This window comes from Schistocerca nitens, chromosome 8, assembly GCF_023898315.1.
Source record: "Schistocerca nitens isolate TAMUIC-IGC-003100 chromosome 8, iqSchNite1.1, whole genome shotgun sequence".
In the NCBI taxonomy this organism is placed as follows: domain Eukaryota; kingdom Metazoa; phylum Arthropoda; class Insecta; order Orthoptera; family Acrididae; genus Schistocerca; species Schistocerca nitens.
The window spans coordinates 445,834,416-445,847,733 of NC_064621.1; the positions used below are offsets into that span (position 1 = coordinate 445,834,416).

Genomic DNA, 13,318 nt, shown 5'->3' on the forward strand with positions numbered 1-13,318 from the left:
ACTTTCGCCGTAGCATGGATTATATCGGTGACTAATGATTCTTGACGTACAGTTTCATCAGAATCATTTGACAGCCAGTGCTGATACTTGGCATCCTCCATGTCTTCTCACGTGTTACTGACTTCGGCTATATTCATAGACGCTGCTCTTCAATTACGGAGACTTCCCTGTCGTTTCTTACCTCTGGGGCCAGCTGCATCTATCATACGTTCGCTTGGCTACATGTCCTACCCAACTCCTGTACATTCTCTTTAATGCCAACATTACGTCGTCTACTCTCAGGTTTTTAAAGGTTTTCCCATTGAAATTCAAGGTCACTGCTGCAAGTCAAAGCAGGTAGTGAGCACTGCTTGGGAACTTCGCGTTTTAGACACATCGGAATCTTAGTTTGAAAAACTATGTAGTTAAACGAAAAGGCTTATAATTTTCTGAAGGTATATTGAACTGATTACCATAAAACAAAAAGCGAGAATTAAAATACCTGTACAGACTCACGGCTTTTATATCCGGAATATTTGGTACCGATAGAACAGCGGGAAAGAGTCATTTTATCCCTAATGATATTTACATTAAAGTTTACGACCTGTCTAAAGTAAGACCTATATTTTTCCATTCATTTCTACATCACACATTTCACCCACTATCGTAGCCGAGGTCGTTAACGCGCAACTATGCGGTGACTGTGCTCGAATTTGAGGTAAGCCAGTTCGATTCATAGTGGTGGAAAATTTTCAGTGCCAATATTTGAAGGGCAACGGGAGGAGAAGTGGTGACGTTAGGTTCCTGGGCAGCAGTCTTTGAGCCAATGTTTTGGTTTAAATTCACAGCCTCTCTGCAGTGTGTCATGAAGTGAGGTCATATGATGATGTTGACGGCGATCCGTCCGCTGGAGGATACTATTAGAAAGGAGTTGGCGGCGTGCTGGCACAGGGTTTCACCCTTTTCCTACCCTTGATCTGTAACAAAACAAATCCAACACTTCACTGTACAAGCCCTCATTACATTCGCTCACACGAGACACATAGACGCTTGACACTTCATAACAGGTCAGAGGAGGGCAACGAAAAGCCACGTCCACTGAAAAATTATGCAGAATTGCGAAGTAATGATAGATATCGACAGTGGATGCGTCATTGCTTCCACATTTCTATATTTCTACCAGGCTTCTGACACCGATGCGCACAACAGACGTCTAATAAAATTGCGTGCCTATGAGTATAGTTTTAGTTGTGAGACTGGATTCGTGATTTTCTGTCATAAAAGACACAGTTCGTAGTAACTTACGGGGAGTCATCGACTAAAACAGGAGTGATATCTGGTATTTCCAAAGGAAGCGTTATAGGTTTCCCGCATTTGCTAGTAGGAGACAATCTGAGCACCCCTCTTAGATTATCTGCAGGTGGTGCTGCCATTTATCGTCTAGTAAAGTAATCAGAAAATCAAAACCAATTGCAAAGTGACTGAGACACGATATCTGTTCGGTGCGAAAAGTGGCACTTACCTCCGAATAAGGGAAAGTGCGAGGTCATACACATGAATACGAAAAGAAATCTGTTAAATTTTGTTTACAGTATATATCATACAAATCTGGAGGTTGTCAGTTCAATGAAATACTCAGGAATTTCAATTACGAACAACTTAAACTGGAAAGCTCACATAACTCATATTGTTGAGACTATTTTATTTTTAGAACACTTAGTGGATGCAACAGCTCTAAAGACACCCGTCTGTCCTCCGCAAGAGTGTTGCTTGCTTACCAGATAGATTGACAGAAGACATCTAAAAAGTCCAATGAAGAGCATTTCGTTTTGTACTATCGCGAAATAGAGTGTCTCGAATATGGTAAACGAGTTAGGGAGGCAATCGTTAAAACCAAGGCGTTTCTCGTTGCGGCGAGATCTTGTCACGACATTTAAATCCGTAACTTTCTTCTCTAAATGTGAAAATATTTTATTGCGGCTGGCCTGCACAAGGAGGAATAATCATAGTAATAAAATAAGAGGAGCTAGTGCGGGAAAGATTTAGGTATCCATTTTTTCCCATGCGCTGTTCAAAGTGGAACGGTAGGGAAATAGTCCGAAGGCGGTTCGAAGAATAGTCTGCCAGGCGCTTAAATGTGAATCGCAGACTCAATCACGTAGATGTAGATCCCTACGATTTCCCTGAGTATGGGAATACTTTCATTTATTACTACACTCTACAACAGAATTTAAGGATCAGTTTTTCGAAACCCCGCACTTCCCACCCATTCCGACATATAAGTTTGAAATTTGGGTCAACCTTCCCCTCTCGTGAGGCAAAAATGCAGCTCCCTGCGACGTCACCCTCGGGCTTGACAACGCTTCAATGAGCAAGATGTCGGCACGTGCGGAGAAAAGGCCACGTCTCAGAAGTTCGTGTGACGGGAGGGTTGGTCAGTGATGTCACATTGGCACCAAACTTCACTACAACTCTGCCCAGAGCCACCGTGGACGTGTCAAACGGCGAGAAGGTCGTCACACCTTCTCTTATCCACATTTTATCCCTTCTTTAGACGCCTCTGCGATGGCAGTTAGAACCACGACGCCCAACTTGGAAATCACGCGGTTTTCTTATGAGCGGTTAAGGAAAACATTCCATGCGCACCGCCGCTCAGAATAGGCACAAAAAGCTCTCAGAGGGTGACTTAAGGAGCGGCAATGAAACGGCCCATTATAGGGTCGAAAACGATAGTTCGCAGTGCGATGAGCAACAGGGTGACGTTCTTCACAACAGTTAAAACTGCTCACAGCCTTGGACGCTTAAACCCTTTTCTAAGGACATTGTGGGGCTGCAGCCGCGTTGAACGTGACCTGTCCCCTTTCGACGGCAGCACGACCGCAATTTCTGCTCTCGTATACTTGTGGGAATCACTAGGGATAGCTCAAGGCCATTCGACGAAATGTGAACTTGATCCGTATCAGGAAAGGATACGTATGCATCTTTATCCCAACTTTTTCTCCGCCTCCTATGGCTTAGTCACGCGGGAAGGGGGGGGGGGGGTGGTGCAGCATTAAGATGTGCGTGAAAAACCCTAGCTAATCAACACTCTGAGTGTCATCGAGGCACCTTCATTGAGCCCGTCTGCTCGCGTATTATGTCATTTCTGGAAACCCAGAATCTACTCTGTAGGAATCAACATGGATTCCGGAAACAGCGATCGTGTGAGATCCAACTGTCTTTATTTGTTCATGAGACCCAGAAAATAATAGATACAGGCTCCCAGGTAGATGCCATTTTCCTTGACTTCCGGAAGGCGTTCGATACAGTTCCGCACTGTCACCTGATAAACAAAGTAAGATCCTACGGAATATCAGACCAGCTGTGTGGCTGGATTGAAGAGTTCTTAGCAAACAGAATACAGCATGTTGTTCTCAATGGAGAGACGTCTGCAGACGTTAAAGTAACCTCTGGCATGCCACAGGGGAGTGTTATGGGACCATTTATTTTCACAATACGTATAAATGACCTAGTAGATAGTGTCGGATGTTCTATGCGGCTTTTCGCGGATGGTGCTGTAGTATACAGAGAAGTTGCAGCATTAGAAAATTGCAGCGAAATGCAGGAAGATCTGCAGCGGATAGGCACTTGATGCAGGGAGGGGCAACTGACCCTTAACACAGACGAATGTAATGTATTGCGAATACATAGAAAGATGGATCCTTTGTTATATGATTATATGATAGCTAAACAAACACTGGTAGCAGTTACCTCTGTAAAACATCTAAGAGTATGCGTACGGAACGATTTGAAGTGGAATGATCATATAAAATTAATTGTTGGTAAGGCGGGTGCCAGGTTGAGATTCATTGGGAGAGTCCTTAGAAAATGTAGTCCATCAACAAAGGTGGCGGCTTACAAAACACTCGTTCAACCTATACTTGAGTATTGCTCATCAGTGTGGGATCCGTACCAGGTCTGGTTGACGGAGGAGATAGAGAAGATCCAAAGAAGAGCGGCGCGTTTCGCCACAGGGTTATTTGGTCAGCGTGATAGCGTTACGGAGATGTTTAGCAAACTCAAGTGGCAGACTCTGCAAGAGAGGCGCTCTTCATCGCGGTGTAGCTTGCTGTCCAGGTTTCGAGAGGGTGCGTTTCTGGATGAGGTATCGAATATATTGCTTCCCCCCTACTTATACCTCCCGAGGAGATCACGAATGTAAAATTAGACAGATTCGAGCGCGCACGGGCACTTTCCGGCAGTCGTTCTTCCCGCGAACCATACGCGACTGTAACAGGAAAGGGAGTTAATGACAGTGGCACGTAAAGTGTCCTCCGCCACACACCGTTGGGTGGCTTGCGGAGTATAAATGTAGATGTAGATGTAGAAATATACCTGTCTGAAACTTCCGACACCATTCTGCCTTGCGACTGCTCCAACGCCTGCAGGGAGGCAAACACTGCCTGAGAGAAGGTTGCCTAGCTCTCAAGCGCTACTCTAGCCGTTAAGCTTAATTACTCCCAATGTAGAGTACGCTGTTGGCCAGGATAGAAAACAGCGGGAGCGTGTGGTGCAGAACAGAGGTAGATACTGGCCATAGGTTTCCTTAGTGACTCTCTCTCTGTCTGTCTCTCTCTCTCTCTCTCTCTCTCTCTCTCTCGAATCACATTCCCACCTTCATGTTTGGCATGTACTCTAGTTATACGCACTGTACACTTTCTAAGCAGAGGCTGGCTACAAAAATGCTCGATCTAACATTGTGTTGATAGTAACGCAGATGTTTGTTGCGAAAGCCAGTCGAGCTAAGACAGCTTGTTGGTGCCGTTACAGAGACACATGCCGCGCGGGGGACGCCGCCGCGGCCATGTTGAAATGGCAGCAACAGCAGCCGGCGCACCAGCAGCCGGGCCACGGCCTGCAGCACCAGCACCAGGCCGCTCGCCACCGCCACCCCCCGCACCAGCAGCCGATGCAGCCTCCCGCAGCGCCGTGCAGCGCCGCTCCTGCCGCTGCCCCTGCCAGGAAGACTGGCCCGCCCAGCGAGTCTTCGGACGCGCCGTCGGCGTCCAGCACCACCTCAACACCCATCACCGTCCGCGTGCCTGGTGCAGATGACTGTGAGTCTCACTCTGTCTTCTGTTCTCCCATCGGCAACGTGCTACTGCAAAACATCGACTATCCGAAACACGAGGCGTATTTCGAAACTAAGGCCCGATAGGTCTCTAGAAGAGCGTAACGTTCCAAAGGATTGGAAAAGGGCACAGGTCATCCCCGTTTTCAAGAAGGGACGTCGAACAGATGTGCAGACCCATATCTCTAACGTCGATCAGTTGTAGAATTTTGGAACACGTATAATGTTCGAGTATAATAACTTTTCTGGAGACTAGAATTCTACTCTGTACGAATCAGCATGGGTTTCTAAAAAGACGGCCGTGTGAAACCCAGCTCGCGCTATTCGTCCAAGAGACTCAGAGGGCCATAGACACGGCTTCACAGGTAGATGAGGTGTTTCTTGACTTCCGCAAGGCGTTCGATAGAGTTCCCCACAGTCGTTTAATGAACAAAGTAAGAGCATATGGACTATCAGACCAATTGTGTGATTGGATTGAAGAGTTCCTAGATAACAGAACGCAGCACGTCATTCTCAATGGAGAGAAGTCTTCCAAAGTAAGAGTGATTTCAGGTGTTTCGCAGGGGAGTGTCGTAGGACCGTTGCTATTCACAATATACGTAAATGACCTTGTGGATGATATCGGAAGTTCACTGAGGCTTTTTGCGGATGATGCTGTGGTATATCGAGAGGTTGTAACAATGGAAAATTGTACTCAAATGCAGGAGGATCTGCAGCGAATTGACACATGGTGCAGGGAATGGCAATTGAATCTCAATGTCGACAAGTGTAATGTGCTGCGAATACATAGAAACATAGATCCCTTATCATTTAGCTACAAAATAGCAGGTCAGCAACTGGAAGCAGTTAATTCCATAAATTATCTGGGAGTACGCATTAGGAGTGATTTAAAATGGAATGATCATATAAAGTTGATCGTCGGTAAAGCAGATGCGAGACTGAGATTCATTGGAAGAATCCTAAGGAAATGCAATCCGAAAACAAAGGAAGTAGGTTACAGTACGCTTGTTCGCCCACTGCTTGAATACTGCTCAGCAGTGTGGGATCCGTATCAGATACGGTTGATAGAAGAGATAGAGAAGATCCCACGAAGAGCAGCGCGCTTCGTTACAGGATCATTTAGTATTCGCGAAAGCGTTACGGAGATGATAGATAAACTCCAGTGGAAGACTCTGCAGGAGAGACGCTCAGTAGCTTGGTACGGGCTTTTGTTGAAGTTTCGAGAACATACCTTCACCGAAGAGTCAAGCAGTATATTGCTCCCTCCTACGTATATCTCCCGAAGAGACCATGAGGATAAAATCAGAGAGATTAGAGCCCACACAGAAGCCTACCGACAATCCTTCTTTCCACGAACAATACGAGGCTGCAATAGAAGGGAGAACCGATAGAGGTACTGAAGGTACCCTCCGCCACACACCGTCAAGTGGCTTGCGGAATATTGATGTAGATGTAGAAATGGAAACCACAGTGTAAATCAAAAGTGTTTTATTTAAAATATGAGGGTGGTCCAGAAAGTAAGTTCCGATCGGTCGCGAAATGGAAATCACTGGGAAAATCCGGTAAAGCTTTCCACAGATGTGTTGGGTAGTGTCTCTAGTACGCCCGTCGATCGTGTCACGTCGCTCTTTTCAGTTTTGAGTGAACAGTGAGCACGTAAAGATGCGTAGGGAATAGCGTCTCTCGCCAAGTATGAGGGCCTGCTTAGAGATTTCGCCTGTGTCATGCAGCCCACATAACACAACTGTCGAGCAGTACATTCTTCACGCCAATTCTCGGCCGCACACTGCAGGGGCAGTGAAGACGCTCCTGCAGCGTTTCCGATGAGAAGTGTTTGATCACCCACAAAACAGTCGATAATTGGCTCCCCCTGAGTCTCATCTCTGCTCACAAGAACCGCTGGCTATAAAGACGAATTTTTTTCACAGACAACGAGCTGCAGACCAGTGCAGATAACTGGCCGAAAGAACAGGTGGCTGCTTTATAAAACGAGGATATTGGAAAGCTGATACAACACTACGACAAAACCCAAAGTTGGAGAGGCGACTGCCGGCCGCAGTGGCCGTGCGGTTCTAGGCGCTACAGTTTGGAGCCGGGCGTCCTCTACGGTCGCAGGTTCGAATCCTGCCTCGAGCATGGATGTGTGTGATGTCCTTAGGTTAGTTAGGTTTAATTAGTTCTAAGTTCTAGGCGACTGATGACCTCAGAAGTTAAGTCGCATAGTGCTCAGAGCCATTTGAACCATTTGGAGAGGCGACTACATAGAGAAGTAGATGGAAGGTGTACCTAACTGTTGTAAATAAAACGTTTCTGGTTTTCACTGTAGTTTCCATTTCGCGACCGATCCGAACTTACTTTCTGGACAACCCTCGTAGTTAGCGACACATTCCAGCAACGTCTCTACATAGTCGCCGCTGCGTCTGAGACATTTGTCGTGGCGTTGTACCAACTTTCTAATACCCTCGTTATAGAAAGCAGCCGCCTGCACTTTTCGCCGATTCTCTATCCTGGTCTGCAGTTCGTTGTCTGTTCCAAAGCGTTGACTTCATAGCCAGCGGTTCATGTCAGCAGAGATGAAAATTTGAGGGAGCGAAGTCTGGGCTGTATGGAGGGCGATCAAACACTTCCCATCGAAAAAGCTGCTGAGTGCGGCCGAGAACTGTCACGAAGAAGGAAATGCACGACGGTTACGTTGTGTGGGCTGCATCAGATCAAGCTAAATCTCTCACGGGCACTCATACTTGGCGAAAGACAGTTTTTTAGGCATCTTTACGAGCTGACTGTACGCTCAGAACTGAAAAGACAGACGTGACTCGATCAACGGGCATACTACAGACACTGTCCAACACACCCAAGCAAAGCTTTATCGGATTTCCACTGTGGTTTCCATTTCGACACCGATCGGACCTTACTATGGAATGCGCCTCGTTATTAGTAACGGGGATGCGCCTGCGGATAAACGGGTAACTGATCATTTTCGAAAACATGTTGTACCGGTGTTCATAGGTATATGAATATTTTACAAATAACGCTAAGAACTGACCACATACCTTGATAAAATATTAATACTAGGAACTGTCAGATAAAATTCTTAACAAGATCGTAAGTTAGATGCGGGGCTTACTGATGAGGCTGTCATCTTCAGTTAAAATATAATACAATCTATAAAAATGTTAATGCTTACGAACATAAATAGTAAAATCGTCAGACCAAACAATACATTCCGTTCTTTAAAACAGAAACCATTTTCTTTACGTCGTTAAAGCAGAACAGAACAGTAAGACTGAAGTGCTGGTTTCTTTCCCGAGTCATCAGTCTTCTGAATGTATGGTTTGATGCGGTGCGCAGCGAATTTCTCTCCTGTGCCAATCTTTCTGTCTCAGAGTAGCACTTGCAACCTACGTGCATGATTATTTGCTAGATGTATTACAATCTTTCTCTTCCTCTACAGTTTTTACTCTCTACAGATCCCTCTACTACCACAGAAGTTATTCTATGACGTCTTGACAGATGTCCTATCATCCTGTCCCTTCTTCTTGTCAGTGTTTTTCATACGTTCCTTTCCACGCCGATTCTGCGATGAATCTTCTTTTTCGTTACCTTATCAGTCTACCTAATTTTCAACATTCTTCTGTAGCACCGTATCTCAAATGCTTCGATTCTCTTCTGTTACGGTTTTCCACAGCCCATGTTTCACTACTATACACTGCTGTGCTCTAAACGTACATTCTAAGAAGTTTCTTCTTCAAGTTGAGGCCTATGTTTGATATTAGCAGACTGCTCTTGGCCGTGAATGTCGTTTTTGCGATGCTAGTCTGTTTTTTATGTCCTCATTTCCCTGTCTGCCATGGGTTATTTGCTGCCTAGGTACCAGAACTCATTAACTTCATCTACTTTGTGATCCCAAATCCTGATGTTAAGCTTCTCGATGCTTTCATTTGTGCTACTTGTTATTAATTTCGTCTTTTTTCGGTTTACTCTTAATCCACATTCTGTACTCAATCGACTGTTCATTCTATTCAACAGTTCTTGTAATTCTTCACTTTCACAAAGTATAGGAATGTAATCAGCGAATCTTATCGTTGATGTCCATTCACCTTGATCTTTAATCCCACTCTTGAATCTTTCTTTTATTTCTGTCTTAATTTTTTTATGTACAGATTGAACAGTAAGGACAAAAGACTGCAGCCCTTCCGTCCCAAATGTTTAATCTATGCGTCGAAGAAGTAATTATTGAAATTAAAAAAAAAGACATGAGTGAAGTCGCATTGTCATTTTTCAAACCATGGCTGATGTGACGGCTGAATAGTGATATGTGTGCGGTTGCACGAACTTCCACAGTGTTGTCCTCAGCGTATCAGAGGAAGAATTGCAGGACGTGCTGAATGGACTGAGCGTAAACAGAAGATAATAAAAGTAATAACCAGTAGCAGAAATTAAATTAGTGATCAACTTAACATAATAATTGAGGATTACGAAGTAGGCTAAGTGAAGGAGTTCTGCAGCTTTGGAAGCAAAATAAAACATGACGGACGAAGGAAATAAGATAAGTATACTAGTCAAGACAAAGAGGGCATTCCTGGTCAGAAGAAATCCACTAGCAACAAACTGAGGAATAGGTATCTGAGAAGGTACTTCTGGACATCAGTATTGTTTAAAAGTCAAACATGAAATATGGGGGAAAAGGGAAGAGAAGAGTATCAAAGCGATTGAGATGTGATACTATAGCAGAGTGTTGAAAATTAGGTGGACTGATAAAATCAGAAACGAGATTCTACACAGAACTGGTGAGCAGACGAACACGTGGAAAACAGTGACAAACAAAGGGGAGATGGTGATACGACGTGTGTCGTATACCTTCCTTGCTACCATAAGGTCCAGTGGAGGTACAAATTGCAGGAGAAGACAGAGATTGGAATACATCTAATAAATAGATGGGGACGTTGGGGGAATGTGGTTCTCAGAGATGAAGACATTGGCACAGGAGAGGAGTTCATGACGGGCTCCATCAAACCAGTCAGAAGACTGATGACTAAAATAAATTAGACACAAAACATTGAAGACATTGTCGTAGTGGACATACTCAGTCAACAGCTCATGAATGCTACACAGACGTTAAAGCTCGTCGTGTCCTATGGAGAATATTTACAGAACTATGCACTACCTTTTTTGGAGGCAGCTGGTTAAGCTAGTACTACGCCTACGCCTTTAGGTAATTAATCTGAATCGGTATGTAGATGCCCAATGAAGACTGTAAATATTATCATTTGTTGTGCAGAGTTTTTTTTATTAGCGCTAAATTGTGGCCCTACATACCTCAAAAGGGCCGTGGAATAGTGACACTGTAATTTAATTTTGTGACCAGATGAGACTAGTACGTAATGAAAGTCAAAGTCACCATAAGGTCTGTTGTTTATTATGAATCCTCACAAAAAACGAGAGCAGTAGTACAACAGGAACATGTTTAAGAACATCCTTTTCATTGACAAATTATCACAGGAACATGAAACAGCTACCAGAAACAGGCGGAGATCAAGACGAGGAAACGGTAGATAGATTACTACGTTATTAGCACACTGATCCGTTTCCGCGGTCTGATGACACTGATCGCTAAAAATTGAAATTGCCAGCCCAGCCAAACATAATTCTCAAGAAATCAAGGAACTACAATTACTTCATGAATTGGCACTCAATATCGGATAATCTTTATTAAAATAAAGGAATACACTATTTTCGAATAAAATTAATTCGATCTACATGTCACTCTATATAATTTACATCTCAAATATCGATAATGTGAAAGTCGACGAAACCCTTCAGTTTCGCCATCGTTCAAGGTACATGAGTTTAGAAACCAAACAATGTGCAATAATTTTGTAATAATCCACCACAGAACATGGGTCCTTCATACCAAAATACATCGAAAATATCCCTGAACAGCGTCCAAATTTTTGTCGGTGGGGTTCACGTTCACCTGTTTAACGAATTTAAATTGGGATACAGGTTCATAAAACTATTTCGTGATTCTTTGGACATGTTTTACTGTTACAGATGGAAACCTTAATTATTATTTGGTAAATGATGTAATAAAGAAAAATTACTGCCATATCGTTTTTCAGCGTAGTCCTCAAGATGTGAAATGCATGTTTTGCACTGCTTCGGAAGTGCATGGGTACGGCGTATGAAGAATTCTTTTGGTTGCGAATGCAGCCACGCGTGCACCGCAGTTTATGCCTCTTCATCACTTCTATGTGTTACTTTACGCCACACGAAAGTTGCTCGGAACGAGGTCTGGTGAGTGAGTTCGGCGTTCTGTGTAAGGTTACCTCTTTTTCAACCATAATGAGAGTGAGCAAACTTATCCTGCCGATGGTTGAAAGCTGATTTTTTAATTTTGATGAAGAGCTACGGTTCCATTCCCTGCTCATCCTTTCGTTTCAAGTTGATGGTAGTGCACCCAGGTTTCCTGTAACATTTCTGTCCACAAATCCATCATCTTGACCTGAAAAATCCACAGACATCGACTCCACAATCCCTCAATTTAGCAGTCAAATAACATGTGAAAGCTGTTCATACCTGTTAGATATTTACGTAAGTGCAAAACTGATATGACTATTCTCAAAATATTCCCCTTGTTTTACAGTACTTTTACTCACGAAGTGATCTGTCTTCTATTCGTGACACATGAGACAGTAGGCACACTTTCATGGCGCAAAAGAATATGTAGAAGGGCTTCTAGTATGTATTAAGGTAAAGCAAAATTATGAGCATCGTATGTATTCATACAGACAGAAGCTGTTAGTGTAGGTGCTCAGGTTGATGCTGTATTTCTCGACTTCAGGAAGGCATTTGACCCTGTCCCACATTGCTGTTCATTAAATAAAAATAATAAAAAACACGGGCTTGTGGAGCATCGTACCAAATTTGTGACTGGATTCAAGACTTCCTTGCAGACAGAATCCAACACTTCGTTCTTAACGGAACAAAATCGACAGATGTAAAGGTAATCTCGGAGTACCTCAAGGACGTGTGGGAGGATCCTTGCTATTTACAACGTACGATAATATAAATGATCTGGTAGAATGCGTCGGAAGCTCTTTAACGCTGTTGACAGACGATGTGGTTGTCTATAAGAAAGTATAAAGCCAGAATATTCTAACGATTTGCAGAAGGATGTACATAAGGTTGATAACTGTGCAGAGACTGGCAGTTGACACTGAACGTAAACAAATGTATCATATTGCCCATACATAAGAGAAGAAGTCCACCACTGCACAACTACACCGTTGATGAAAATTGCTGGAAGCAATATACGCTGTTAAAATATCTATGAATATCTATCCGGGTCGGCCTTAAGTGGAGTAACCACATAAATACCAGGAAAAGCATGATGCCAGACTGGGATTCATAGGAATAATCTTCAGGAAATGTAATTCATCTACTAAAGAAATGGCTTACAAGGCACTTTTCCGACTAATTATTGGGACCCTTGCCAGCTTTTGTGATAGAGCGGATCGAGAAGATCCAACGAACAGCGGGGCGTTTCCTCGCGGGATCGTTTAGTCGACGCGAGAGCGTTACAGAGATGCTTAACAAAGTCCAATAGCAGACGCTACATGGTAGGAAATGTGCATCACGGGTAGATATACTATTAAAATTTCGAGAGATCACTTTCCGGGACGGGTCGGGAACTACATTACTTCTTCCCAAGTACGTCTCGCGAACTGATCACAACGAGAAAATTCGAGAAATTAAAGCCAATAGGTTCAGGGAAGGGGGGATCAGTTAGTGGCAGCAGAAGTACTCTCTGCCACACCGTCAGGTGGCTTGCGGCGTGTCGACATACATGTAAATATTTTCAGTGTATCGCTTCCTTTGACGATTCTGCGGAGAACCTCCTTACTCCTTATGTCATCAGTCCACATAAATTTCAACATTCGTCTGTAGCACTACATCTCAAACACTTCTCCTCTCTTCTGTACCAGTTTTCCCCCTGCCCATGATTCACTGCCATACAGTGTTGTGCTCCAGCCGTACATTCCCATAACTTTCTTTCCCAAATTGCGTTCTACGTTTGATAGCAGTACGCCTCTGTTGGCCAGGAACGTTGTCAATGCCTGTATTAGTCTTCTTTGTATCCCTCCGTACTTCGTGCGGCATGGGTTGTTTTGCTTGTAAGGCTGTAGAGTCCTTAACTTTGTCCGTTATCACCAATTTTGATTTTAATTT

General features: G+C 43.9%; 1 protein-coding gene across 3 annotated transcripts in view; it reads left to right on the forward strand.

Moving 5' to 3' along the window:
* Positions 1 to 13,318, forward strand: part of LOC126198978 (ras association domain-containing protein 10-like) — a 1,181,222-nt gene that overhangs the window by 1,131,075 nt on the left and 36,829 nt on the right. For all 3 annotated transcript variants that reach the window (XM_049935642.1, XM_049935643.1, XM_049935644.1), the window contains one exon: positions 4,789 to 5,075. In XM_049935642.1, the coding sequence (XP_049791599.1) occupies positions 4,823 to 5,075 (253 nt within the window). In that variant the 5' untranslated portion in view covers positions 4,789 to 4,822. The remainder of the gene's footprint in view (positions 1 to 4,788; positions 5,076 to 13,318) is intronic.